The sequence below is a fragment of the Larus michahellis genome, chromosome 5, assembly GCF_964199755.1.
Source record: "Larus michahellis chromosome 5, bLarMic1.1, whole genome shotgun sequence".
In the NCBI taxonomy this organism is placed as follows: Eukaryota; Metazoa; Chordata; class Aves; order Charadriiformes; family Laridae; genus Larus; species Larus michahellis.
In genome coordinates, this window is record NC_133900.1 from 39070635 (window position 1) to 39094958 (window position 24324).

At 40.0% G+C, this 24324-nt stretch overlaps 1 protein-coding gene across 7 annotated transcripts in view; it reads left to right on the top strand.

The window, feature by feature from the left end:
* Positions 1-24324, top strand: part of TMEM131L (transmembrane 131 like) — an 89138-nt gene that overhangs the window by 42158 nt on the left and 22656 nt on the right. For 4 of the 7 annotated variants that reach the window (XR_012587367.1, XM_074589708.1, XM_074589706.1 and 1 more), the window contains 14 exons: positions 541-657; positions 2678-2788; positions 9606-9683; positions 11594-11747; positions 14210-14268; positions 14635-14743; positions 15708-15813; positions 16469-16622; positions 17281-17451; positions 17753-17822; positions 19809-19926; positions 20701-20842; positions 21856-21965; positions 23599-23671. Coding sequence is in view for 6 of the 7 variants with exons in the window: in XM_074589708.1 (XP_074445809.1) it covers positions 541-657; positions 2678-2788; positions 9606-9683; positions 11594-11747; positions 14210-14268; positions 14635-14743; positions 15708-15813; positions 16469-16622; positions 17281-17451; positions 17753-17822; positions 19809-19926; positions 20701-20842; positions 21856-21965; positions 23599-23671 (1572 nt within the window). In the remaining variant the exon portion in view is untranslated. Of the gene's footprint in view, positions 1-540; positions 658-2677; positions 2789-9605; positions 9684-11134; positions 11300-11593; positions 11748-14209; positions 14269-14634; positions 14744-15707; positions 15814-16468; positions 16623-17280; positions 17452-17752; positions 17823-19808; positions 19927-20700; positions 20843-21855; positions 21966-23598; positions 23672-24324 lie in introns of those variants that run through there. The other 3 variants (XM_074589707.1, XM_074589704.1, XM_074589709.1) reach the window with 2 other exon arrangements.

The window sequence follows — 24324 nt, forward strand, 5'->3', positions numbered from 1 at the left end:
TTTTATCCTGTGCTGATGTGCAAAGGGTTTTTATTATGCTTTCATCTGATGTGTTATTTTTACTATGGCTGAATGGATACTACTGTGCAGACATAAACGTCATTGTTCTTTCAGTTAGACCTATTTGGTTACTAATTGTGTTGCCCAAGTTCAGCTTTGACTCATTTGACTATATATCACAGCGAGGATTGATTCACTTTGTAATAGGTGCCTATATGCAGGGAAGCGTTTCTGTGCCCGCAGAGGCTGTCAGTGCTGCATGACTAACTTCTCCTGCAAAAAAGAGTCTTGACTGATGAGGCCCGAGCTAGCTGAGAAACTCTAGCCATAATATGGCGAGTTGCTGCATGGTCTCAGGTCTTCTCTGTAGTAAGAGTCGAGAGTTGTGGAGATGTGAAACTTCTCAGGGCTGAGGTTCTACTTAGTGGGATCTACGGATAGGGGTGTACATGTGGGGAATGCCTGTTGGGCCGTGCGACTGAATGGTGGGTACTGTGATCACTGGCACCAAGCAAGTAAGATTCTTTGTGGTCTCTGCAGGTGATTCCAGCGATGGGAAAAATTTCTTTCAGAGTACTCTTCCTGCCAACAGAAGAAGGCAGTATTGAAAGCTCATTATTTATAAATACCTCATCTCATGGAGTACTTTCATATCAGGTAGCTACTCTTATTTTTAGCTTGAGTTTTGGATTTACTTGTGTTTTAAAAACTGATTTTCGTACTTCTTGAACTTAGAAACTTTCAGAGTTCATTGAATTCCTGAAACAAATCAGGTAAAGTAATGTTTACAATTCATTCCTTTTACCAGATCTTGCTAGTCTCATGATCCCTCATACATGTATATGGTTAAAATTACTACTGCTAGTGGTGCTACTTGTTTAAGTAAAACTTAAACGTATTTGTAGGTGTGCACTTAAAAGATAGTGGTGCTGTCACTACTAGTTGATTTCATATAATACTGCAGTCTAGACTGTGCTGTGCTGGAATGCATTTGTCATGAAAAACCTATTTAGGAAATATTTTAGGTGGTTTAGGTGGTTTTCAGCTACTCTGCAGGATTTTATGTAAATACATGGGGGATGTAGCACAGGGTGAGAGGTTTAGGTGCTTAAAACATGAACATGGAAATAATGGTTGTGCATTAAAGCTGTCTATTTATTGTCTGATTAACTAGTGGATTCATGCAAGTCTTAAGCTTTTTTAATTTTTATAAGGGACATCATGTACTCCAAATCCTTTGCTTTTATTAATTTGTTAAAGAAAAATCTAACTCTGAATTCGGTGATCTAAAAACAACACCAACTTTAATCAACCATCCAGCTATTCCATTCCCGTATTTTGGTACTGTGCTGGAAAACAGAGCTCCTTAAATTGAAGCAATAGGTAAGTTCAATTGAAATACATGTTTTTTTTAGTACAAATGTTGCATTTATTTATTATTTCTTAGAAGTAATGCAACATTTGGCAGGAAATTTTCCTCAAGGATGAGGAAAGAGTGCATTATAGAGTGATTCACCTTTTCTTTTTGACATCTCTCCTCTCCTTGCACTCATTCCTGACCCCTTGATGTATTGTTTGGTCAGCTCAGCCAGGGCCTTTTATCAACAAGTTGTGGCGAAGCAGTTGTCAGTGCCACCAAACAATGTTTATCTCCTGTTGGACTACTGCTAAAATCAGTAACGGACTGGTTTTCATGGACAGTTTCACCAGCCACCTGAAACAGAGCCCATGATTTCGGTTTGCATTAGGTTTAAGAGTTTCAAAATCGGGCATAATTTGAGTGGTTGATGCACACTTACAGTGCTTTTGGGAGCCCAAAAGCCTTGAAACATGTTTGATGTTTCTAAAGCATTTATGCAAGAGTACGTACAGAAGGCCCACCCAAAAGGAGAATAGGTACCATTATAGTAAGATATACTTGTAAATGCCTCCATTAAAAAAATAATAGCACATTCCCTTTGATGTGATATTTTCTGTCTGTAGTCAGAGATCTTCAGTGAACACAGAATGCATTGTATTGTCCTCTTAATTAAAAACGTGTATTTTTTGCTATTAAAAAAATAAATCTTTGCATACAAGTGAAAAAACCCCAAGGCGTTTTTCTTAACTTCTAATGATTTTTTTTCCCGTTATCTTGCATCTCATTGTCATACATAAACTAGTCTTGGTGGAGCCAAATATGAATGCAGTAAAGACATTCAACTTGCAAGTCTTATAGTGCTCTGAAAACTGCAGACTTAAAAATTAAAATGATCAAAAAATATTTTACTAAATTTTTAAGGCGAAGGTATTTAATTCAATTGCAATTGGACTAGTAACAAAGTTTTTCCAGAAATTATTGCACTGCGAAGTGGTGATATGTGTATTGTAATTGTCTGAAGAATAGTAAGAGAGTTTAGATAGTTTCTGTTTGAGATAACCTGATGCTCTGCTGATGAGTGCTTTGTTTTGTTTTTGTAATGGTGCCTGAATGAGGGAAGATGCTGAAGTGCCATTTATGTGTGTAGTTACTTTCCAAACTAGATCTTTATAAATTGTCTTTTAAAAGAATCTAATGTGAAAAACTGATCTGTTTCTTGGGAAGATTGTTGTTATTGGCAAAATGGTTTTGCATGTTAGTGTGATAACTGAAATGCTAGATGTTGACTGGATGTAATGACCTTTTTTTTAACACCAGGTTTTTGGAACGGGAACTCTGATGTCTTCTCCAGAAGAACCTAGAGCCCAGCTAGCAAACGCCTACTTACTGCTTCCACACATTCAGAACATCCAGCCATCACACACACTGGTACAGTATACGTTTCAAATGGAGATGAAACATAAATCTTCTTAGCCATAAAAGGTTTTTGTCCTCAGATTGTTGGGATGCGAGGAACGTTAACAAAAAGTCCAAGTACCAGTGACTGCAGGAGAGAGGTCGCAAGATACAGGGCTACTGTGATCAGCTGGTGTTCTGGTTTTATGAGACAGTCTTTGGCATTTAAACTATTCCCACTTGTTCTCGTTCATGCTCCTGTGGTGTGCTGTCCTCTGAGTTGTGCCGACAAAATTATTTGTGAGGCCCTGCTCTGAACTAAACTGGAGAATTATTCTGTCCTGAAAAAAACCCACTGTACTATAAAGCTGGGGCGGGGGTAGCTGTTTTGGTTTATTCTGCTTTTTACTTCAGACCCATTCCCCGTGCCAGTTCACAGCAGGGCTGCACCAACAGTTTGCCATGGTTAAAAAGCACGGCATGCTGCATGGATGAGAACGAGAGCTGGGAGTCCAACTGGACTGTATCAGTGGTGAAGATACCAGCTTTGCTTACCTCAGCTTGACTAGAGCAGGAAGCTGTGGAGGATACAGCAAGGTAGATTTACAAGGCATAACTGTTGCAATTGGAAGAAGCTTTTATAATTTCTCCCATTTGGTTGCAGTTGCAGGTATTCTCATAGCCTTCCAGGCCATACAGAACCTTTCAAGTGAATAACTAACTGGGAAAATGGATTTTTCAAATTTTCTTTTGGATTGTACACCAATTTAGTTTTTTCAAAAACGTATTTGGAATATCTTGGCATGTAACAGAATTTAATTTTTTATCTAAATGTAAGCTGCTTTGATTGCCTTTGTGATGTGTTCTTCTGTTCTACCTGAGAAAAATTCTCAGCTCAGATTGCGTTTTTCAGTCTGCTATGTATACGTTAGGTCAATCTTACCTCTACCCGAGGATAATGCACCATTTCCTTCTCTTCCGTTCTTTTTCTCTGTACTAGTCTCTTTCCTGTAATCATTCAGCTGTGCTTGCTTCTGGGCATACACAGACTCTTATGAAGGAACCAAAAATCTTCAGGTTTTGTAATTTGGGGTGCTAAGGTTAGAACTGAGAAGGGTTTTTTAGATGCTGTTCGTGACATGTGTCTCTGCATCTTCGCATCTAACTCAATGGATTGTTGTCAGGTAGCGTCTGAAGCCTGGATGCAGACTCTGCTGCTTCACACTTCTGTCCCAGTTCCTGAGGAGAAACGTTTTGGGGAGCATTTGACATTTTCCTTATTGCATAGCGAGGAATGTTTTCCTATGCTTTATTTCTCTAGATTACAAGCTTGAGGTCACGTTTAGCAGTGCAGCATGGTGCCACCTGGCACCAGTCTTGTCATAGGAGATGAGTTGTGAGAGAGTGTTGACTCAGTTCTCCTAGCTCTGGGTGTCATTTTCCTGTGCCTGGCTATGATGGAGGAATTACTGTTCAGTTCACTGAATGTCACTGGTTTGAGCAGAAAGGCTGAGGCAGTGGGACGGGCTCCTCAGCTGTTGAAGACTGTAGACAAGATCTAAATGCTGAAGAGGAGCTTATGGCTCAAGTTTGGGTTCCTTTTAGAAAAATGTTGTTCTACAGATAGCTGTTCTTTCCAGAAGTGCCTCCTTCAATTTACCCTACTAATATTCTGATCCAGATCCCATAAAAGTTAGTGTGATTCTGTTTTGTCCAGTTAATATTTTAAGCTCAGAAGCTACGGAAGGAAGAGAGGTCTATGAGGTTTGAGTGAGTGACTACACATGTGCAAACGTAAGGATACCTAACTATTAAACATGTGATGGAGATTTGTAGTGAAAAAAGCATTTAAACCAAACCAGTCATACTCACTTAACTGTGCACATTTGCTTTCCCCTGTTAATTTTTCACTGAAGTAAAATACCAGTGTAATTCAGGAGAGCGTAAGCCTCATTTATACATCCCTTGTCATCTTGGGATGAATGAGTTGTAACCTTGGGCAGCAATGTCTAGTTCGATATGCTAAAGGTATCCCTACCTCTGAAGTCTACTGATACTGCTTGGAAATCTGTGAGGAAGCTCACCGAGTGCTGCATGGTGTGTGTCTATTTTTTTCCTCTATTGTCTTCTGTTTTAGAGGTGGTTGTGTTTAAGCTGCTTGGTAATACTGACATCCTTGATCATCAAGGCCAGAAAGCTAACGTGATTTAGTCCCATCATGTCCTTGGTAAAACCGCTTCTCAGAACTGCTGGAGGCATTGTTACCATAGCCCCTAATACTTGTTCTTACTCCTTTGACGGTTGGAAACCTACATCTGACTTCCAATCTGAATTGTTGTGGCCGGTTTATATTTGCTTGTTAAGATAATGCATTTAGTTTATATAACTCTTCCTGTTTCTGATGCTTTTACTCAGAGGCATTTGTAGGTGGCATTGCATCTTTCAGCTTTTGCTTTGCCAAGCTCAACAGTCCATGCTCTGTAGTATCTTCATTAGTGATGGGCTGTCCATTTCTTAACCAAACTATCAAGCCCTTTCTGCAGCTTCTCCAATTTGTAAAAATTTCTTTTGAAAGTGAATGGCCAGAATTGTACACAGAAATATGGATGAAATTTTGCCTCTACAGAGCATTTATCTTGGAAATATTATTTATCCCTGGGGACTATAGGTGAAAATTGACCTGTACAGTAGTATTTCCATTGGAAATACAATATGCAATAGGTTTGTGTTTGTATTTTTTGTGGAAAATTAACTTGCATTGATTTTGCGGATTGTTTTTATCCTTTAATAGGCTAAGGTACGCCAGTCTTCCTTTTTTATTCATCATTCCCCCAGGAGTTTTTAGCAGAAAAGCTTGTGATTAATAAGAAAAGAAAAAGAAAGACAAAGTTGCCTTTTTTACTGTTGAATTTCACCCTCTTTCTGTCACTCTTTACAAAGTTTCAGCTTTTGAAGGGTTCAGGATCAGCATGCTCTGGCTGTGCTCCTGGATCCCAGGCTTTCTGGGCTCACTCATCGGGAGGAAAGAAGAGGCTGTGTCCAACACTGTGAATTCATAGTATGTCCACGTGGCCATTCAGCGGCGGCTAGTTACCACTAAGCCGTAACAGATGGTGGAGCCCATATAGGTCATCTTTGTTTACCCAGCTTCTGGATGGAGTCTTTTCTCCAGTTTGCCTGTTTTTTGGCATTGTTTACTAGTTGGATGGCACTAACAAACAGGGCAGCTACATCACTGCCTCGTTGTGTTCAAAGTGCTGTACGCACACAATGGAAATGTCAGTGGAGGAGTGACCTACAGGGTGGATTGTCTTATCGTAGGAGACACAGGCATCACTGCTGACTCCACACAGGAGTTTGGGGTTTATGAACCAACGGCATGGGAAATACTTTAAGTGCTGGCAGGAGCCCAAGACCCCTTAAGCTATGTTTTGTGCTGGTGGACAGAGGATCAGAGAAGCAAATGCGTGCAAGTGTGGTGCTTGGGTGTGGAAAGGGAAGGTAGTAGGACGGTAGAGTTTTCTTGGTGTGCCATCCTGATAACTGCCTGCAAAAAACTGATGAAACTCTGCTGAATCATTATTATAGGGACAGCTTGTTAACAGCGTTCAGAGTGGAAATAGCTCTCTAGGGCCAGACACTATCCAGGACAGAAAAAAAGTATCAGCCTGCAGGAAGAGGGGGAGGCTTATTCAGTGCTTGAGGGTTTTTTTAATTATGTTGTAGCCAAACTCCAGCAAGTGATTTGGACCCCATAGTCTTGATAATGATGCAAGAATATCTCTGTGAAAATCTTGTATAGAGCCATGTCTGATTGACAGGGCACCTAAGGCAGAATAAGGAATTCTCCCCCTAAAAGTGACCTTGGGTCTGTGGTTGCTTGGTGGCTGTTGAGCTGGCCTATGCCAGCTATCCTGTTGATGCTGTCTCTCTTTTGATGAGTTATTTCCTAAGTAATCACCTGCTGTAGTGTCCCCCCACCGAGAATCCTAGACCTTTGCCAGGAGAGTGGGGCTCCTTGCAGGTCAGATAGTTCAAGTTTTTAGGGTGTTTTTGAAAGAGGCCTCTGTTTCTTTAAAATTTAAATGTAAGAACTTAACCAAAACTGTTAAAAGAGTTTCATTCGTGTGGCTTCTATCAGATTTCTCCCTTCAGTTCATACAGGATTTGTGGGTGCCGAGTGTGTGTACGTGCAAGTATGTACGCACAAGTACTACCCCACCTGGAGTACTGCATCCAATTCTGGACCCCCTACTACAAGAAAGATATGGATGTGCTGGAACGTGTCCAGAGAAGGGCCACGAGGATGATCAGGGGGCTGCAGCACCTCTCCTATGAGGACAGACTGAGAGAGTTGGGGTTGTTCAGTCTGGAGAAAAGAAGGCTCCGAGGAGACCCTTATAGTGGCCTACCAGTATCTTAAGGGGGCCTAGAAGAAAGCTGGTGAGGGACTTTTTAGGATGTCAGGTAATGGTAGGACTAGAGGGAATGGATTAAAACTAGAGATGGGTCGATGCAGACTGGACGTTAGGAAGAAGTTCTTCACCATAAGGGTGGTGAGACACTGGAACAGGTTGCCCAGAGAAGCTGTGGATGCCCCATCCCTGGAAGTGTTCCAGGCCAGGCTGGATGGGGCTTTGAGCAGCCTGGTCTAGTGGGAGGTGTCCCTGCCCATGGCAGGGGGTCGGAACTAGATGATCTTTAAGGTCCCTTCCAACCCCAACAATTCTATGATTCTAATACAAAATAGAGGCAGCAGGTAATGAAGGGGCAGGGTTTGTACCGCGCAGCAGCGCTCTTTCTAACTTTCCCCCGTCTGCCATGCCTCTCCTTCTCTGTTCTCCTCTGGTGCAAACATATGCTGCATAACTTGGCTCTCTGCTCTGATTCATAGGCAGTGATATTTACAGTGTAAACGGAGTGCTTGCACTGCTGGGAGATGGGGACATGGTCCTGGGTTTGTCTTCTTGGAAACTCTGCTTCAGACAGTGTTTTCTTCTCAGATACTTTTATCTTCTCTTTATGGTTAACACAGCCATCCTACCAGTGTTGTAAGATAGAAGGCATGACAGTTATGCATCTATTGTCTGCCTTAGATAAATGAAAACCCTTTTCCTTTTCTGAAGATAGCTTCACAATGAGAAATACAGAATCCCTGTAGAAAACAGATCAACATCAAATACAACCAAGTAACATTTTTCCCCTCTGTGCATGTTATATTAGTGGCTTCAATTTTAAGGTAACAGCAGTTTCCTATGTAGAGAAAAGTCAAGTTTAAAAAAAATTGGAAAAATGTGATTTAGCAAATTTTTTTTTATAGGGGTGTGGGGTCTTAAACTACTTTAAACTACAATGGCATTGAGTAAGGCCTAACAACTCCTTATTTAGGACCATGAAAGTGGTAGTGTTCTCTCAAGAACCACTGAGAAGGGAAATTAAGCATCAAGATTTATCTGACCAGAAAAGCAACCCCCAAAGTTGTTCTTTATATGTAATCTTACTGACTCATTAAAACTCCACTAGCAGTCATGGCCATGAGTGATGAATGCTTTGGAATCAAGTGGGTGTTTTTTCTGCTCTCAAAATTTGATGAGGACAAAAGCATTTGTAAAAAAGAAAGGAGGTGGCAGGGGTTCGCGTCCCCGGAGGGCTGCCCTGGGGACAGAGTTTGGGTCGCTGCTAACCACCTTTGCAGAGGTTACATCGCCCTCTTGTGTGAAGCCCCAGTCATTTCGGTATGAAATCCGGTTGAATCGGGAGTGCAGGATGTGTGTTGGCTTGCTTTTGGCTGTGCGTTTATAACACCGGAGCCCGTGAAATGCCATGCATGTAGTAAATCTATGCTCTGCTCCGGTGCACCCTGCACCCTTCTGTCTGTCCCAGGGAGATACGAAATAGAGTATTGGATACTTAGAAAATTTTTCTTCACAATTTCACTTTTCAGCATGAAATTATTGAAATTCTTTGAATTCATTTGCATCAACACCTTCAGAAACTTGAACCTGCAGATACCCCACTCAGATACTTAATTCAGTATTGCAAGAGAAATGGGGCGTGTGTGTTCTACATCAGTTCAGTATCGCAAGAGAAACGGGCAGGGGGGTGTCCACACGAATGCTGTAATAAAGGCACTGATAGAGTGACAGGTCTGTCATTCTGAATTTTTATTTATTTATTCTTTTAAATTTAGAATCAAGATACAGTGGCTGAGCAATTTGTGCAAGTAATTTGGCTGTCAAGATTTCCAGATAGCTTTCATGAACTATGCTTGGCTTTGTCGGCACTGTTGTCCCGTTAGATTTTGAGTGCTTTACAAGCTGGCACAATCAATGTCATCTTTTCTTTTCTTTTCTTTTCCATTTCCAATCAATAACAAGGCAAACAAGTATTTTCTGTCTGTCCATTTTGGCATGAAGCCTACATAGCAGATCATGTCCAAGAAGCATTATGTTCTTGGCCTAGCAACTGTATTTCGGTATCCAATCAGCAAAGAAAATATACAGAAAAATAGGAGAGCAGCTTTTATGTTAAACAAAAAAGGTTCTGTTGAATACGCTTTGTTGACATATGAAAGTTTGTAAGAGTTGCTCATGTTGATGCTGTATAAATATTTAATACTCATGTATAATAATAGTTTGATAACTAAGTAGGTATTGATGAAGTTCCTGAGAACTGAAGATTGATTGCTGGCCTATGGTACAGATTAATTGTATTTTAAAAAATTTTCTTACGTTTCTGTGTCATGCATATGCAGAAACAGTTTATAAGTTGCAGTGTGTGAATTGAATTTATACAGTAACATCTTCTGAAGCAATATGCTTGAAGTTTTCTGCACTCTTCTTTCTTGCAGGCAGAAACTATGAATGCCAGCCTTTTACGTGTTCACCTTGAATGCAGTTTACCCAATGACGCATATCAGCAAGTTAAGGTATGTTTTATTATTATTTTATACCTATTTAAGTCTTCTTATTTTAATCCAAGTTTAGAGGGGCACTTCCCAGAGCTCTAAAAGTTTTATCAACAGTGCAATTTCCAATGTCTCAGTTTAAAGGGTAATTGTGCTTTTAGCTGTGCTTGTATAAAACCATACCCTGTGGTATAAATTAAATGTCACACGCATCACACTATGACCTTTAGGAGAGGGGGAGATGGAAAAAGACACCCAACTCCCCCCCAAAAAAACTCCAACCCAACAGGCTAAGTGTTTTAATGTGTAGGTGTTGTATTACTGAGATGGAGGACAAAAGTGTTTATATTCCTGTAATTTCCTTTCTCCAGAAACGTTTCCCAAGTTTCTGGCTCCTACTGACAAACAGGCTGGGAGGCTGCAGCTGGGGCTGTCTGGGCTGTGTGCTTGGGAGCCTTTGAAGGTGGCCTTGGCGCTGGGCAGAGCTGAGGAGGGGCGAGCTCATTAGCAGAACATCCCCCTCCAAAAGCTCGGAGTGTTTAGGACAGTAGGTCACCTCCTCCTCTGCGGCAGTGCCATCCCAATCTCCTCTCTCCCCCCGCCCAAAGTCCTCGCACAGTAAATGGGGGTTGTTTTGCAGTGCTGATGGTGCTTGATGGGGTATAATTTTGGGTCAGATACACAGGCCCACGCTGTGGTCTGCAGCACCTTTCATCAAGTGTGACAAGGCCCAGGCTCCACAGCTGTTTTTCTGTACGTTACACACCACAGTGATCCCATGCGGGTTTACTCCCATGTTTGATTCGTGCATTGCCTCAGTGAATAAGGCTGGGCTTGGGATGCACCTGAGCGCTTGAGATGGCACGTCGTGCAGCTGCCCACTCTTTGATGGGAGCTTCCCGAGGGCACACCATCCCTGTGCTCCCGTCTCCACAGCGGCCTCCTCTCCTCCTGCTCTTGGCAGTCATTTCAAGTGCTGAGGGTTTCTTTGACGCTGTGTGAGCAGTGAACTGGCATCCCATTCCCAGAGATGCTTCCCCACTCCCCCTGTGCCTCCTTGCGGCACTTCAGATTAGCTGAAGGTGTTTCACTGCCGCTTCACAAGAGCACTTCACATGCCAGGGCTGGAGGCTTTCTCCTCCTTCTCGTCATCCTCCTCCTTCTCCTGAGCAAATTAATTCTCTTGGTAGGGCATCCCAGCCAGAGTTTAGCAACCTTCATGGTGTGATGCAGCACAAATTTCTGTTACTCACTGTTGATTGTCTAGTTTTGTTTTGCTTTGTTGGCTTTAGTTTTTTGCGAAATGGTGTCCGTGTCTTTGTAGTTGCTAAGACTCTGCTGTCGTAACAGCAGCCACTACTTAGAGAAGGAAGTAAGATCCTATTTGTATTTATCTGAAGTATTCTAGCCAGGCGACAGTGTTTTCTATTAAGAATTGTACATGTATGTTTGTTTTTTTAAAATTACTTCAGTGAGAAATGGAGACAAAAAACACAGGATTTGGAAAAATTAACTATAAACAGACCAGTGAACATGAACTGTCTTCCTACCATTAAGACACATGCATCAGTCTGTTTATGGCACATTTTATTGAAGGCAGAGGATTTAACAAAGGAAACTGTTTTGCAGTCCCTGAGGTGAGACTGACTAAGACAGTTTATAAATTTGCATTCTTTCAAGGTTCAGTGTCCTTTTTAGTTGTTTTTCGTCTTTGTTTTTGCTGTGCTGTCTGTACCTGCACTGTCTTTGGTTTCTACTGAGGTTTTAGCAGAGGTCCTAATTACTCCTGTTTTGCCAACACTTTGGTGCTGGAAACCTTGTCTGTTAGATAATACCTTTGATTAACTTCTCAAGATACCTTACTGTAATGAATTTTTTTCTGTTCTCTCCCCCACCACACACACACACCATATCCCCTTGTCTCGCTCCAGAGTTGCTGTTTTATGTCCGATGACCCAATGCTGCTAGAAATGAGCTTAACGGTAAGAATGGAAAATGCCCAACAAGATTTTGTGGAGCACAGACAATACTTACTGGAGAATCTTTTTGTAGCTTATGTAGCAATGGAAAAAATGAAGACCTCGGGTAAGTCCTAAATATGACTGTTAATTGTAATAGAACTTGGTTTTATACACAAGTTGTAATTTGATGTGCTAAGTTGAATCAAATTCAGTGACAGCTAAATTTTGTGGGTAAGGGAAAGCAAATCAGTTTTGTTAAATAAACACAGCTTGTCAGCCACTTTGTTTAGGGCAGAGTTACTGTAAGCACACTCCTCTTTATAAAGGTAACGATGGTAAAGTTGTAAACTACATCTGTTTCATTCTGTAGTCCCCCATACTTGCATATCTACTTAAATATTATGGAAAGATGTCATGGTCCTTTGATTTCTACAACTGCATTTCTGGTTTCCCATTAATTAAATTAACCATAATAGGAGGCGGAATGGTTTGTACAGTACTGGGGATAGTGGCTGTTGTGCAAAGTAGGGTAATGAGGTAATACAGATGTGCGCATCATTTGTTCTTGTCAGCTAGAATTCCACAGGCAAAACAATCAACTCCTTGCAGTTTCTTTATGCTACATTTATTGGGTGAACAAATCCTCTAAATCCAGGGGATTTAAAATTATTTAGGGAGCTTTGCAGTCTGTTTGAATAGCTTTTTTTAGACATTTCTGCCAGTTTTACTTTCTGATTAAAGAAGAAGGAACTGCGTAGGAATCCAGATGAAAATAATATTTTTTAACACACTAATAAAAAAAGAACATAATCTTTTTGTCTTAAGAAGCTCCGTTCAAGATCTAGTCACAAAACAATATATGCTGTTCCCCCCTGAGCCTGTTCTGTGATGTGATATTTACACAGAGCCGAAACTGAAATACCTACTGTAAACGTAGTTTCCCTGCCGGTGAGATGCCAGTGCTTTGTTATGTTGAGTTGTGGACGTACGTTTATTCTGATGCTGGTCAAGAATTGCTCACATCTGTCCTGTCAAGGGTGCTCGCTGTTAACACTTTTGGAGGTTAAAGTACTACAAGTATGCTTTTAAGACTGTTAAATATAATGCAATTATGAGTTCTCAGTGAGTTAGGTGTTGCTTGTATAAGCCCTTTGTACTTGCTGTCGGTGGGAAGTTCCATGTCTTGCTCCATCAGTACCAGTGGTGGCTTTACCATATCAAACAGCTATCCTTGCTTGCCTTCCATTTGTGTAATTAAATGAGAGATGTCGTCTTGAGGGAAGGGTGTAACAAAAGGGAATATGGTGCTGTGTTAGTCTCAGTGTACAGCGTTATGTGTTAGCACCTAGAGTGGAACAGCAGGTAGGCAAGGGCTGCACAGGGGAACTAGCCAGCTGGAAAGGCTGAAGAGGAGTATGTGCTTTAAACAGCTGTGGGTATGTGGAGCATCTGCTCGCTCAGCATCAACATCTTGAACCCTCTTTTGGAAGCTGGCACCTGTAGTCTTGCCTCCTTTCAAGCAGCTGAGCAAAGCACACTTGTTATTAGAAATTGTGCCTGGTGAATTGGGAGAAGATCCTTTTATGTTAGCCTGCATCTACTGATATATATAGATACATATATATCTATCTAAGTATAAGCAAGATCTCAGGTTGTCTTCCTTCATGGAAGTGTGATAACCGCCGTGGTATAATAGACATTTCTTGTTCTGTCCTGCTGCTGTTCTTTTGCTGCTCTACATCTTCGTAGCATCCTGTGGATGGGAACATGGCTTTGCTAGTGACAAAGGGTGATTACCCAATATAGCTGTAACAGCTTGTTGGCAGGTGAAAGCTGAGTTATATCCATCTTCTGTTGCTCTAGTCAGTAGGGTACTACCCTACCAGGTGATAGGACTGCTCCTCTTTTAAACCCAAAAGGTGTTAAGCACCGAATCCAGCTTCCCATTGTCTCCTGAGAATGTTTGCTGTTCAAAGCAGGCGAGCCAGGATCTTGCATAGCTGTGTGCCTATCCAGAACAGTTTTTACTGCACACTCTTGTGCTATTGATAGATTGCCCCCCAGACTTATGAAGTTACAGCAGTGTCAGCCATCCATCTTTCCTTCAGCTGTGCCTCCTGTCTCTGCCCATAGGAAAAGGGAGAATTTTGCTCTATCTTGGATTCAGGAGATAATGAAGCAAGAGTCCCTGTTGACTGTTGATACCTGGGAAATGCCCCATCCCTGGAAGTGTCAAAGGCCAGGCTGGATGGGGCTTTGAGCAACCTGGTCTAGTGGGAGGTGTCCCTGCCCATGGCAGGGGATTGGAATGAGATGATCTTTAAGGTCCCTTCCAACCCAAACCATTCTATGATTCTATGATACTGGCCTTCATGTTTGTGGCTAAAAATCTTGTTGAGTGGATTTTTACTCCTTTGTGAAGTGATTGCCCCCTCAAGATGTGAATAGTTCCTCCTTTTTACAAGCGTAGCTGTCACACAAAGATTTTTAAATTTAAATTGGGACTGCTTCTCATATGAGTGTCTGACGAAGCAAGAGTGCTTCCATCCTTGGTGAACTTACCTCAGTGTTCATTCTTTTGGACAGGTGATTCCTCAGTAGATGTGTACGTCATGCATTCTGGGAACAGTCTTGTGCATATACAGGTAATCGTGGGCTTCAGGAAGTCATATTTTAGGCTGTTGAATTTGAATGGGGAATTCATTAGCCGCCTGCCTTACTCTCTAATAGCAGATTGATTTTGCTGGTGGCAAACGTCACGTGTTTGTACTTTTAAAATGTGCCCAAATGTCTAATAGATCTTTTAGATGATGAGTTATAATTCAGTGATGGATATTTTTTTTAAGACATAAGAGCTGTTAACTTGAATAGAAATCCATGCGTTGATTTAGAAGATGGGAGAAAATGGCAAATATTGGCTTGCACGTTTGACAAGAAGGTAGACTAATACAGGAGCTACAATAATAATGGTAGTACTGCTACAAGGATCATTGTGTCTTGTCTTCATGCAGGAAATACGGCAGTTGTCACAAAAAGACACATCACCTGTGGAGTTTGAGCCAGTACTGCTATCTTCTTCATCTACTAACTTTACAAAAGTTGCTTCTATTTCTTGTGAAGGTACAGGATACATACACTTATAGATAATATGATTGAACAGGATTTGATTATAAAAGGGTAGCTTTTTTCAGCATGTAGGAACCCTGAAAGATCTCAAAATCAACTTGTCTGGACTTTTTTGAGAAAGGGGATGAATTTTTTCTGCTAATTGTTTCCACCATTTTTGTGTATATATGCTTGCTTTTACACCGATTGAAGACTGTAAGCTATACATATTTCAAGAAGGGGAAGAAAACATTTGCTAAAATGTTAGCTGATTTTACAATACGCATAATTATTGAATATGCTTTTTCAACATCCTTTTATAATTTGCGGTTATTTTTTCTGTTTCCAATATATTTTCTAAAAGGCTATTGTGCTTGGGTGGTCATTTTCTATGACATTTCTTGGCAGGATCGTTGAAAAGACTTGCCTGAGACCAGGCGTGTTTGTGGAAGAGCAAAGATTAACGTTTAAGCATTCCTGACTCCAGCCTCTTTCCTATTCTGACCACTAGACTGCAGTGCATAGACTTTAAACATTTATGAAACAGGCTGCTTTCATAATGACATTGGGACTTGTTTTTCTTAGCAAAAAAGTGCAAATAAGAAGAAAGGAAGGACTATATTTTAAGTGATGCTTTTTTTCAGAACAGTTTTTCATTTATTTGAAGGAGGCAGTGTGCACTGATAAGAAAGAATGCTGTGTTAGTGACACGTGGTTAAATTGGTCAGGTTGCTCTTTGCAGCCTTGATGTGTGTGTGTTTTTTGAAAGTGCTTGGCATTCGTAAAGTTTTCTTAAAGCAAGGTTTGGAACCTCTGAAAATTAGGACATAAGCAATTAGATGCTTTGCCCACCTGTGTGAGAATTGGACCGGCAGATGTTCGCCTTTGTAGTGTTCTTCCAAATCCTCACATGAAAAGCCTTGTGGATGTGCTTTCGTTCTGGCTGACGTATTCTCCTGCATGTCTGTTCTTTGCCCAGCTGCATCCTGTGACAGTGGAAGTCCTTACACTGACAACAAGAAGAATAATCTTTTGGAAGGCACTACAACACTAAAAGCCTGTCTTTCCTGTCCTGTGATGGAAGGGTAGGTTGACAGTGGATTTTTTTGTGTGTTTGTTAACATTGGCTGATACTATAAGAATATTGTATCCTACTTTAAGAGAGGAGTTTAGCTTGCTTTGTCACTGAACGATTCCCAGGACGGTGAGGAGGCTTCTTCCTGTTGTTACTGTGTCATTTACCAAAACAGACCTGTGTCATTTCAAGCAATAGTTTTGTATTTTATCCAGGAAGAATTTCAGGAGCCAGTAAAAAGATATGCCTTAGCAGCTCACAGCATATAAACATTGCTTAGGGTCTGTGATAAAATTTCCGCCATCCTTGTTAATCCAGTACAGAAGCAGGATAGTTACAGAAAAAACATGAAGTCTTTTTTTCAGTCATCTTTTGCCAGTTTCATCCAAACTACCATATCACAAAGCAATAGGCAATCTTGTACTGTAGCATAGCAAGAGGGGAGAGTGATGACCTGCCTACCTCTTTTACATTTTTCTTGTCAGTTTTTACTCTGATACTGTATGTTAAGTATTCCAAAGGAAATACTTTTGGTTTTCTCCTTAAAACCTTAAAAGAGCTTCATTATGCAAGAATACTACAGTTATCTTCTCTTGTGTGGACTGCTTATGTGTGCTCAAGGACAATTGCAGAAGTATTTATTTTTCTTTTGTATTTACTGGCAGGTATTTTGACATAGATCCTTCTGCAGCATTGTTTCACATAGAACCACATCATAATACTTCAGGGTTTTGGTCCATATGGTTTACAAACAATTTTGACTTCAGCATTGAACTGAATGAAGTCTTCATAGCCGGAGAAACGAAGAACATTTTAAAGGTAAGCTTTAATTCTGCTTCATACAGTGTTTTGTCTTTGATTTAAGGGTACGGTCTTTTGACGTACAAAATAGAGTCTTTGAAGAACTTGATGTTATCAGAGCTGGTTGAAACCAGTTAAAAATAAAGGTATATGTATGCCTGTAACTGTTAGGTCCTGAAGAGCTTACTCTCTCAGTAGGCATTATTCACTGTCCAGCTTGTTTTTGTGTTGTTTTATTAGCAACTATTCTTTCGTTTGAGTTGCAGCTACAGATGCATCAAATTATAGATCACTGCTCTGTTCTCAGAATTGTTGCATGTGTGTTTGTGCTCTATAGGATTCAGCGTTTCTTCATAGGCTGTAATGGAAGTCTTTAGTACATAGATGAGCTTTGAAGTTTAGAAGGCAAAGCCAATAATTTACTCGCGCAATTGCTTGATTCAAACCAGACAAATCTGGTTTATGAACAAGCACATGATGTAGGCGTCTAATTGGCTCTTCGTATATTTAGATAGGAGATTTACATATGTGCACTGTATGGATCAATTATGGGCACATATGTGTGTGTAATAACAGCAAAAACATGAAGGAAGAGAAAGTTTACATTCTTCAAGGTAATGCTTGGACCAAAAATACTGTACCAATTTTAATTCAGTTGTTGTTTGATTCTTTCTAGATTCTGAACTTTGCCGAACCTTTGACTCTACCTCCAGGCTGCTGGAATGTATTTTCTTTGAAGCTCAGTGTGAAAGACACTGTAACAAATGTGCTTTCTAGTATTTGTTTGGCCACAAATGTGGGAGTAATGTTTGAAATACCTCTGCAGATATATTCGACTGTGTCCAAGGTATCGTATTCAGTTGTGTTGAATGATTATTATGCACTGCAAACCACACTGCAGCAGCCTCTTTCTTAGGCCAGAAATCCGTCACTTAGTCCTGAAAGAAAAACTCAGTACCAGACCACTCTGTGAAACCATTCTGTAGCTTGAGAAGTTAAGCCCCCGAAGTTGAACTGGGATGCAATTACAGTTCTCTAGGCAACCTTAGCTCTCTTCTTTGACTCGTCCAAATTACACAGCGAGAAACGGGAATTTGTCCTGTTGTTCTGTCAAATGGTTAATTGTAGTTTCGGTTTTGTTTTTCCAGCAGGGAGATCTTCATTTTGAAACGATTGCCCACTGTGATATTCAGTGTTACTTGGGAAAGTCTGATTCAGGTAGGCGCGTCTTTTGGTTTTTTTAGGCATCTAATGGTAGTTTTATTGTAGAAAATGCACTTTATGTAGCAGGACTTGTAATCGGAATATTGAGGTTGTTCATAGAAGTACTTATTTTTATGTCTCTTAAAAACATCCATGTTTCTAGGAGTATATAAATGGCTTTGAGTAACCAGTACCAAGTACCCTGTGCAGTATTTCAGACCTCTAATTCCATAGCATGTGCTAAGCTATTGTTCTGTCTTGAAACATTTTTTTGGATTTAATATTTAAGATTCTCTGATAAATTCTCATTGGTGGTGTACTGGTCCTTGCTTTCTTCACACACATGTTGTCCTGCGATTTGAGGTAGAATGATAAAAATGTCAACTAGCTCAAAGTGATTAGAAAATGTGCATAATCTGGGACCAGATCCTGGGAAGTCTCTGATGAAAAACAAAAACCAAATGTTGACCAATATCCTGCCTTTAGCCAGAGTTAAATTTGAAGGCCTTCTCTTTATCTGTTTCTCACAGCAGTGATTTCATAGATTTCTGCAAAAGACCATTTATCGGGCTTATAAAACAGCATTCTTAATGCTGTATTGTGTGGAACAGAAAGGAGTGTCATTCTTTGTGGAACTGAGGAATCTATCTCCAGATACTGTAATGCTGGGAGCTGTTTTAAGCACCTGGCTGGCATTTACCAAAATACAGTGTTAGGCATTACATGGACATGATACTGCCTGAAGAATTTTGAATCTGATGAAAGCTCATTCAGAATAGTGTTTTTTTCAAATCTCTGCTCAGTAGAGGAATTTTAGTAGGCAGCTGGGTACCGTAGACTTTAAATGTTTATGCGAGTGCTCTCCTGAATGTGTTTTCAAGGTGATGCTTGCCTAAAATACATTTTTGTATAAGGATACGAAGAAGGCAATAGTAGTCAGTCAGATGTAAAAAGGAGAATTGAGGTGACATATGGAAACACGTGGCTTGAAGAAATACTGACACATACGCACACTTAGGTACATATCTTACAAGCAAGGGTTTGTTCTTTGGTGGTTTGTTTGTTTTTTAAATGTACATAAAGGAATATTGCTGATACAAATGAGTCCTCATTGCTTATATTCTTTCCATTCTAACAATACACATAATCAGATCTTCACATACAGGTGTTCTACCTTCTAAATTAGGATACTAGTATTTGTTAAATAGAAAAGTCTAATGCGCAAGCCTGAAAACACTGACCTAAAGAACTTTACAGCTGGATTATTACAGTCATCATCAATCTCAATTGGTGACTTTAAACACTAAGGATTGTAAAATAAAGTACATGCACTTTCAAAATAAGCCATTTTTGTTTTCTTTCAAAACAAATTTCCTTTTCTAACTCCTTTCTGCTATGTGAAAATGCTCAAACGAATATGAGTCTTTCTAAAGGACATTAATCTTTAGACTGATGTAAAGCTTTGCAATTTTATCTTAAGAGAAACTTGAGAAAATTATCAGCACCTCAAAAGAGAAGCTAAAATGAAAACACCATTTCTGCCAAACTGTGGGATTTGTTTTGCTCCCTGCTGTGCTGTGGTATTATAATTTTGTAGCACTATGTAGAGAATAGTATACAATCTTGATACTTTATTGGCATCAGTGGAGAGTTCTGTATAAAACCTTCTGATAGCATTATGACTTTTTAATGGCATCCATTAGAAAGAGCAACAGTAAAAGGGGCTTAAAAGGAACATAAAAAACCTGTGCAATACCCTTAGACTTGTTTGCATGTAGAATTACTGTGGATTTGCAAATGTATTTCTTTAAGCAAGTCAGATACGGGCAATAATATATATTTACCCTTATGTGTGCTTGCTTGGAAGGGAAAAAGTGGGTTGCCTTTTTTATTTTTGTGTCAGGACCCTTTACAGATACTGATTACTTGTGTTCAGAAGTAGATTGATGAAAGGAGCAAATGTTATCTCTGTAAAATATGAAAAATCTGTTATCGTTTTAGCAAATCTGCTTTGGCAGAAGAGTCTCTCTCTGGACCATTCTGCCTGGGATGTGGATTCTGAGCTTGCAAGTGAACTTTATGAAAGATGGCAAAAAATAAGACGTGGGGAAGCCTGCAGGTCTGTATAGAATCTGTTGAGGTTCTTAATTCAAGCCAGTGCAGTGTTGTAAGAACGAATATTTCTGTTCTGAAGTATTCTTAATTAGCACAAACTTTTTTGACCTTCCTGCACTTAAGTTAGTTATCTTGAAGCACCTGGACTTTCAGAGCACCCTAGACACCCCCAGGTTCCATTTCAAGGCACTGCCAGCCATAAGTAAACGTTTCAGATGCCCGAACTTTAGAATGTAAATAATATTCTGACTATACCAGCCACACCACAGCTACCCAGTGTAAAAGCAGTCAAAGCATGTTTTACCAGATTATTTATGGAGTTGCATGAGTCCTTCATCAGCAGGTCACATAACTATTTTTTCAGGATCAGAGTCTTTGAATAGCTTGTAAGGTTTTTAGTCCCTGGCCTAATGGATACTGCATACTGGGGACGCTGGGAAAAGAAGCAGTCACTGTGACTGAGCAATTCGTGCAGAAGTGGTGCATCAGTGACATCAGCCCCTTTCCAGAATAAGGAGGTAGAGCTGTGAAAACCACAGTCATGTTGTAGGTGAAATAGTGGAGACTGATGGGATGCACGTAAGTTACACTGACTCTCAACTACACTGACTCTGTACTACTAGGTTACAGTTTTATGGGCTATATTTTGTGAAGAACATTGTCAAGGATAGATTAGTTGATGTAAATACAGGCCCTGGCAAATCCTGATTTTGTGTGTTCTTTGTTTGAAACAAAAAGAAAACAAAATTAACAAAACTTTCTGGTTTTGCCATTGAAGCAGGAGAAGCCTTTTAGGCTCATCTCGCTTTATTCACCAGAAGAAGCCTGAAGAGGAGTCCTTTGCCTTTTTCTTGCCACGGTTGACTACAGAGCCTGGCCTTACACTCAACTTCAGTGCCACAGCAGTTAAAAGTAGTATGGTGAGGATGGTTGTTGTTACGCTTTTTTTGAGTTGATGTATGTTTAACTTGTTTAAATAACAAAAGTCTGTGATTAGTATTTGGTGATGCTTAGCATTTTTGTACTGCTTGTAGATCAGTGTTTTGAAGTCTAATTTGAGACACCAGATTTGTATCCCTTTGGCTCTTTGATAAGCTCTCTAGCTACCTACTTGTAATATTTTAATACAAGGAGAGGAGTGAAGCAGTGTGGGACTTAACTAAGAAATTGCTCATGGTTGTTAAAGCTTTCCTTGCATCTGTGTATAAGTTACATGCTTGAGGTAAAATGATTGAGCAAGGCACTAGGGATAGGAGGTACTGTCATTAATGACGCGTGTGGCTACGGGATGACCTTCCTTGTGCCACTGCCTTATGTAACAGAAGTGTGTAAAACACTTGCGAGAGATACAACACTTGAGAGATCAGCAGAGCAATGTGTCTTCCAACCATGCTGACAGTTGTTTCTTTCTCATTTGTCAGATTTAGGTCACTACTAACCTAGCCTGTGCCGGAACTAGTCATAGGGAGATAGTTTTCACGTGCACATATTATGAATTACCTTAATATTTTGTTCGTGCCATTTAATTGTCAGTCATTATAGTAATGTGTATAACCTGCTTGCTCTCAGATTTCCGTCAGAAAGGTTGTCACCTCACTAACTTCACTTTTTGTGGAAGAGCTCTGTTCATGTCTGTCTGCGTAAATCAAAATCCAAATGAAAGCATTGTTCTTGGGGGGTGGGGTGGTGTTCTGTATTTTTTCACATGCTGTTGTTCATGCACTTTTGGCTGTATTTCCAAATGATGGTATTGTGGTGACATGTCCTGCTGTTCCATGCAATTTTGTGCACGTATTAATATATTGCATTAAGACAGAAGCCAGGTTGAAGTCCCTTGAAAATGCAGATCATATTACCAGTGCTAAAGCATTTTACCTTTCAGTTCTCAAGTGTGTAGTTTCTAACTTTTTCTTTTCCCCTCTAAACCATTTAGGTAAAATATTTCGTATTAAGAAACCCTTCATCCTTCCCAGTTACGTTGCAGCTTCTGCCTCTTTCTTACTACCCTGATCCCCAAGCTTCACTGAGTCTGCTCAACAAATGGTAATGAGTATTAACTATCTTGGGATACTGTTTTCCCTTTTAAAGTATCTATTTGCCACACCTTAAGATTGTTGCTTATTGTTTGTTTTAATTTTTTGAGCTATAACTTGGGGCAATTTTCTCACACCTTTTGAAAAATATAATCATGTCCAGAGCAGCTCCCTGTATGTTGCATGAATTTGTAATGTACTTAATCATTGATAAAACCAAATTGAGCATCTCTTCAGCAAGTTTATGTCTGCCAGCTGTAAACTATAATTTATCATCTTTTGAGATCTGAGGTTTAGTGCAAGCTTGTGCAAGCTGCCCAGGTGAGGGGAGCAACTTGCAGAATTGGGGATGTGCATCTCCCTGCAAGGCTGGTTGGGAAGTATACAGAGTGTACACTGATCAGTGAGGAGGAGGAAGGTAACGGAACCTTCCCACTAGAAAAAGTTTTCTTAGTTTTTTTTCTTTGGTAAAAACCCTGGTTGAAGAAGAGGAAACAGGAGCCAGGAAGAAAAATTCAGGTGCAGAGCAAGGAACCCCACCGTAAAAGTTTAGGGCCAGCTGAGCAAATTTTTTTGCATTGTCTTGAACTTTCTGTCTTAGAACTGAGAAGATCTAATGAGAAATCTAGACAAGAGTTATTATAGAGGGACATGGTGAGATTGGCTGAAGTTCAACCAAAATAAGCCCTGTCTGTCACAATTAACTTTGAAGAGCTGTGTAGTTGGTAGGACTGTTTGCTTGGTTGGAGCCAGTGAGGCAACTCATGTGTTTAAGTGTAACTTGCTTATTTGGGGTCCAAATCTCTACGTAATTGCTTCCTTAACCTCATTTCTTTACATACGTATGTGTTTGTGCATATATATATGCAGATTAATAACTACATCTGTTCATGTAATAAATATAAGTTCCACACAGCCCCTTTCTAGTGGTTTGAAATTAGATTTTCTGTGTATTTGCACACTTTTGTTTCTGCAAATCTTCTAGGTTTGACAGAAATCATGTTCACTAACTGGTACTTTTTAGGCTAATGCCATAGAAAGTTGTGACAAGTGAATTTCCAATTCAGCAGCTGGAGGTCCATTAGTCGATTATAATCTAAATTTTACCTGATGGGTTTTTTTATGTCTGTTTTTAATACCTTAATGTCAAATGCTTAAAATTTGCTCTCAGGCATATAATCAACTGATGTAAGTGAATTTGATTTACAAAGTATGTGAAAGAAAATACAAATTCATCCCAAACAAGTCATGAGCAGAAAGAGGGATATTTGAGTAAATTAATGCGATTTGATAATGTTTATTTCTTAACAGTTATGTGGGCAGAAAAAGCTTTGGGGCATTTATGTTTGTATGACTTAGAAATTGTATTTCTTGATTGTGATCTTTTGCAATATTGTATGCTGAGAGATCTAAAGTGCCCGGCTATTTGTCTGTTTTCCAAATGTGTGGAATCCACATAAAACTGATTTGTAGTGTATTCTGTTAAAATGCAGACCCACATTTCCACTGTATTTCACATCTGCCAAAATGCAATTCTAAAAGTATTCTTTATTTAAGAATAAATGCCAGCATGTAAAAACAAGTCGATGTAGTTCTGACAGACTAGGTTTGAAGTGCTTAATTTTTTGTTTTGGTTTATTTAGGTTCGGCATAAATGTGCAAGCTATTAATTTCACAACCACTGAATTCAGGCTCATGGATGAATGTTCTCACAGGGTAAGATGGCTAATTTTGATAGAAGAAGTGGTCTGACACACTAGAAAAAGCTTTTTCTGGCTACACTACATCTGAGTTGTTCCCAAGTGCTACTTAAAGCAATTTAATAGTGTTTTCTTGATTCTCTATCAGAATTATATCTTTGCATTTAATTTTTTTTTCAGTGTTTGAGTCTATTTTGAAAACAACTATAGGGAGGGAGTGTGTGCATGCGTGCACATGTGAGTGTACGTGTTTGTCATGGTTTAACCCCATCTGGCAACTAGGACCATGAAGCCATTCACTCACCCCACTCTTACCCAGTAGGATAGGGAGAAGAGGGAGACAAAGGAAAAAAAACCCTGTGGGTTGAGATAAAGAGAGTTTAATAGGTAAAGCAAAAGCCAGGCACGCAAGCAAAGCAAAACAAGGCATTCATTCACTGCTTTCCATTGGCAGGCAGGTGTTCAGCCATCTCCAGGAACGCAGAGCTCCATCGTGTGTAATTGTTACTTGACAAGGCAAAATGCCATAACTCCAAACGTCCGCCCCCTCCTCCTTCTTTGCTCAGCTTTATATGCAGAGCATGATGTCATATGGTATGGAAATAGTCCTTTGGTCAGTTGGGGTCAGCTGTCAGCTGTCCCAGCTGTGTCCCCTCCCAACTTCTTGTG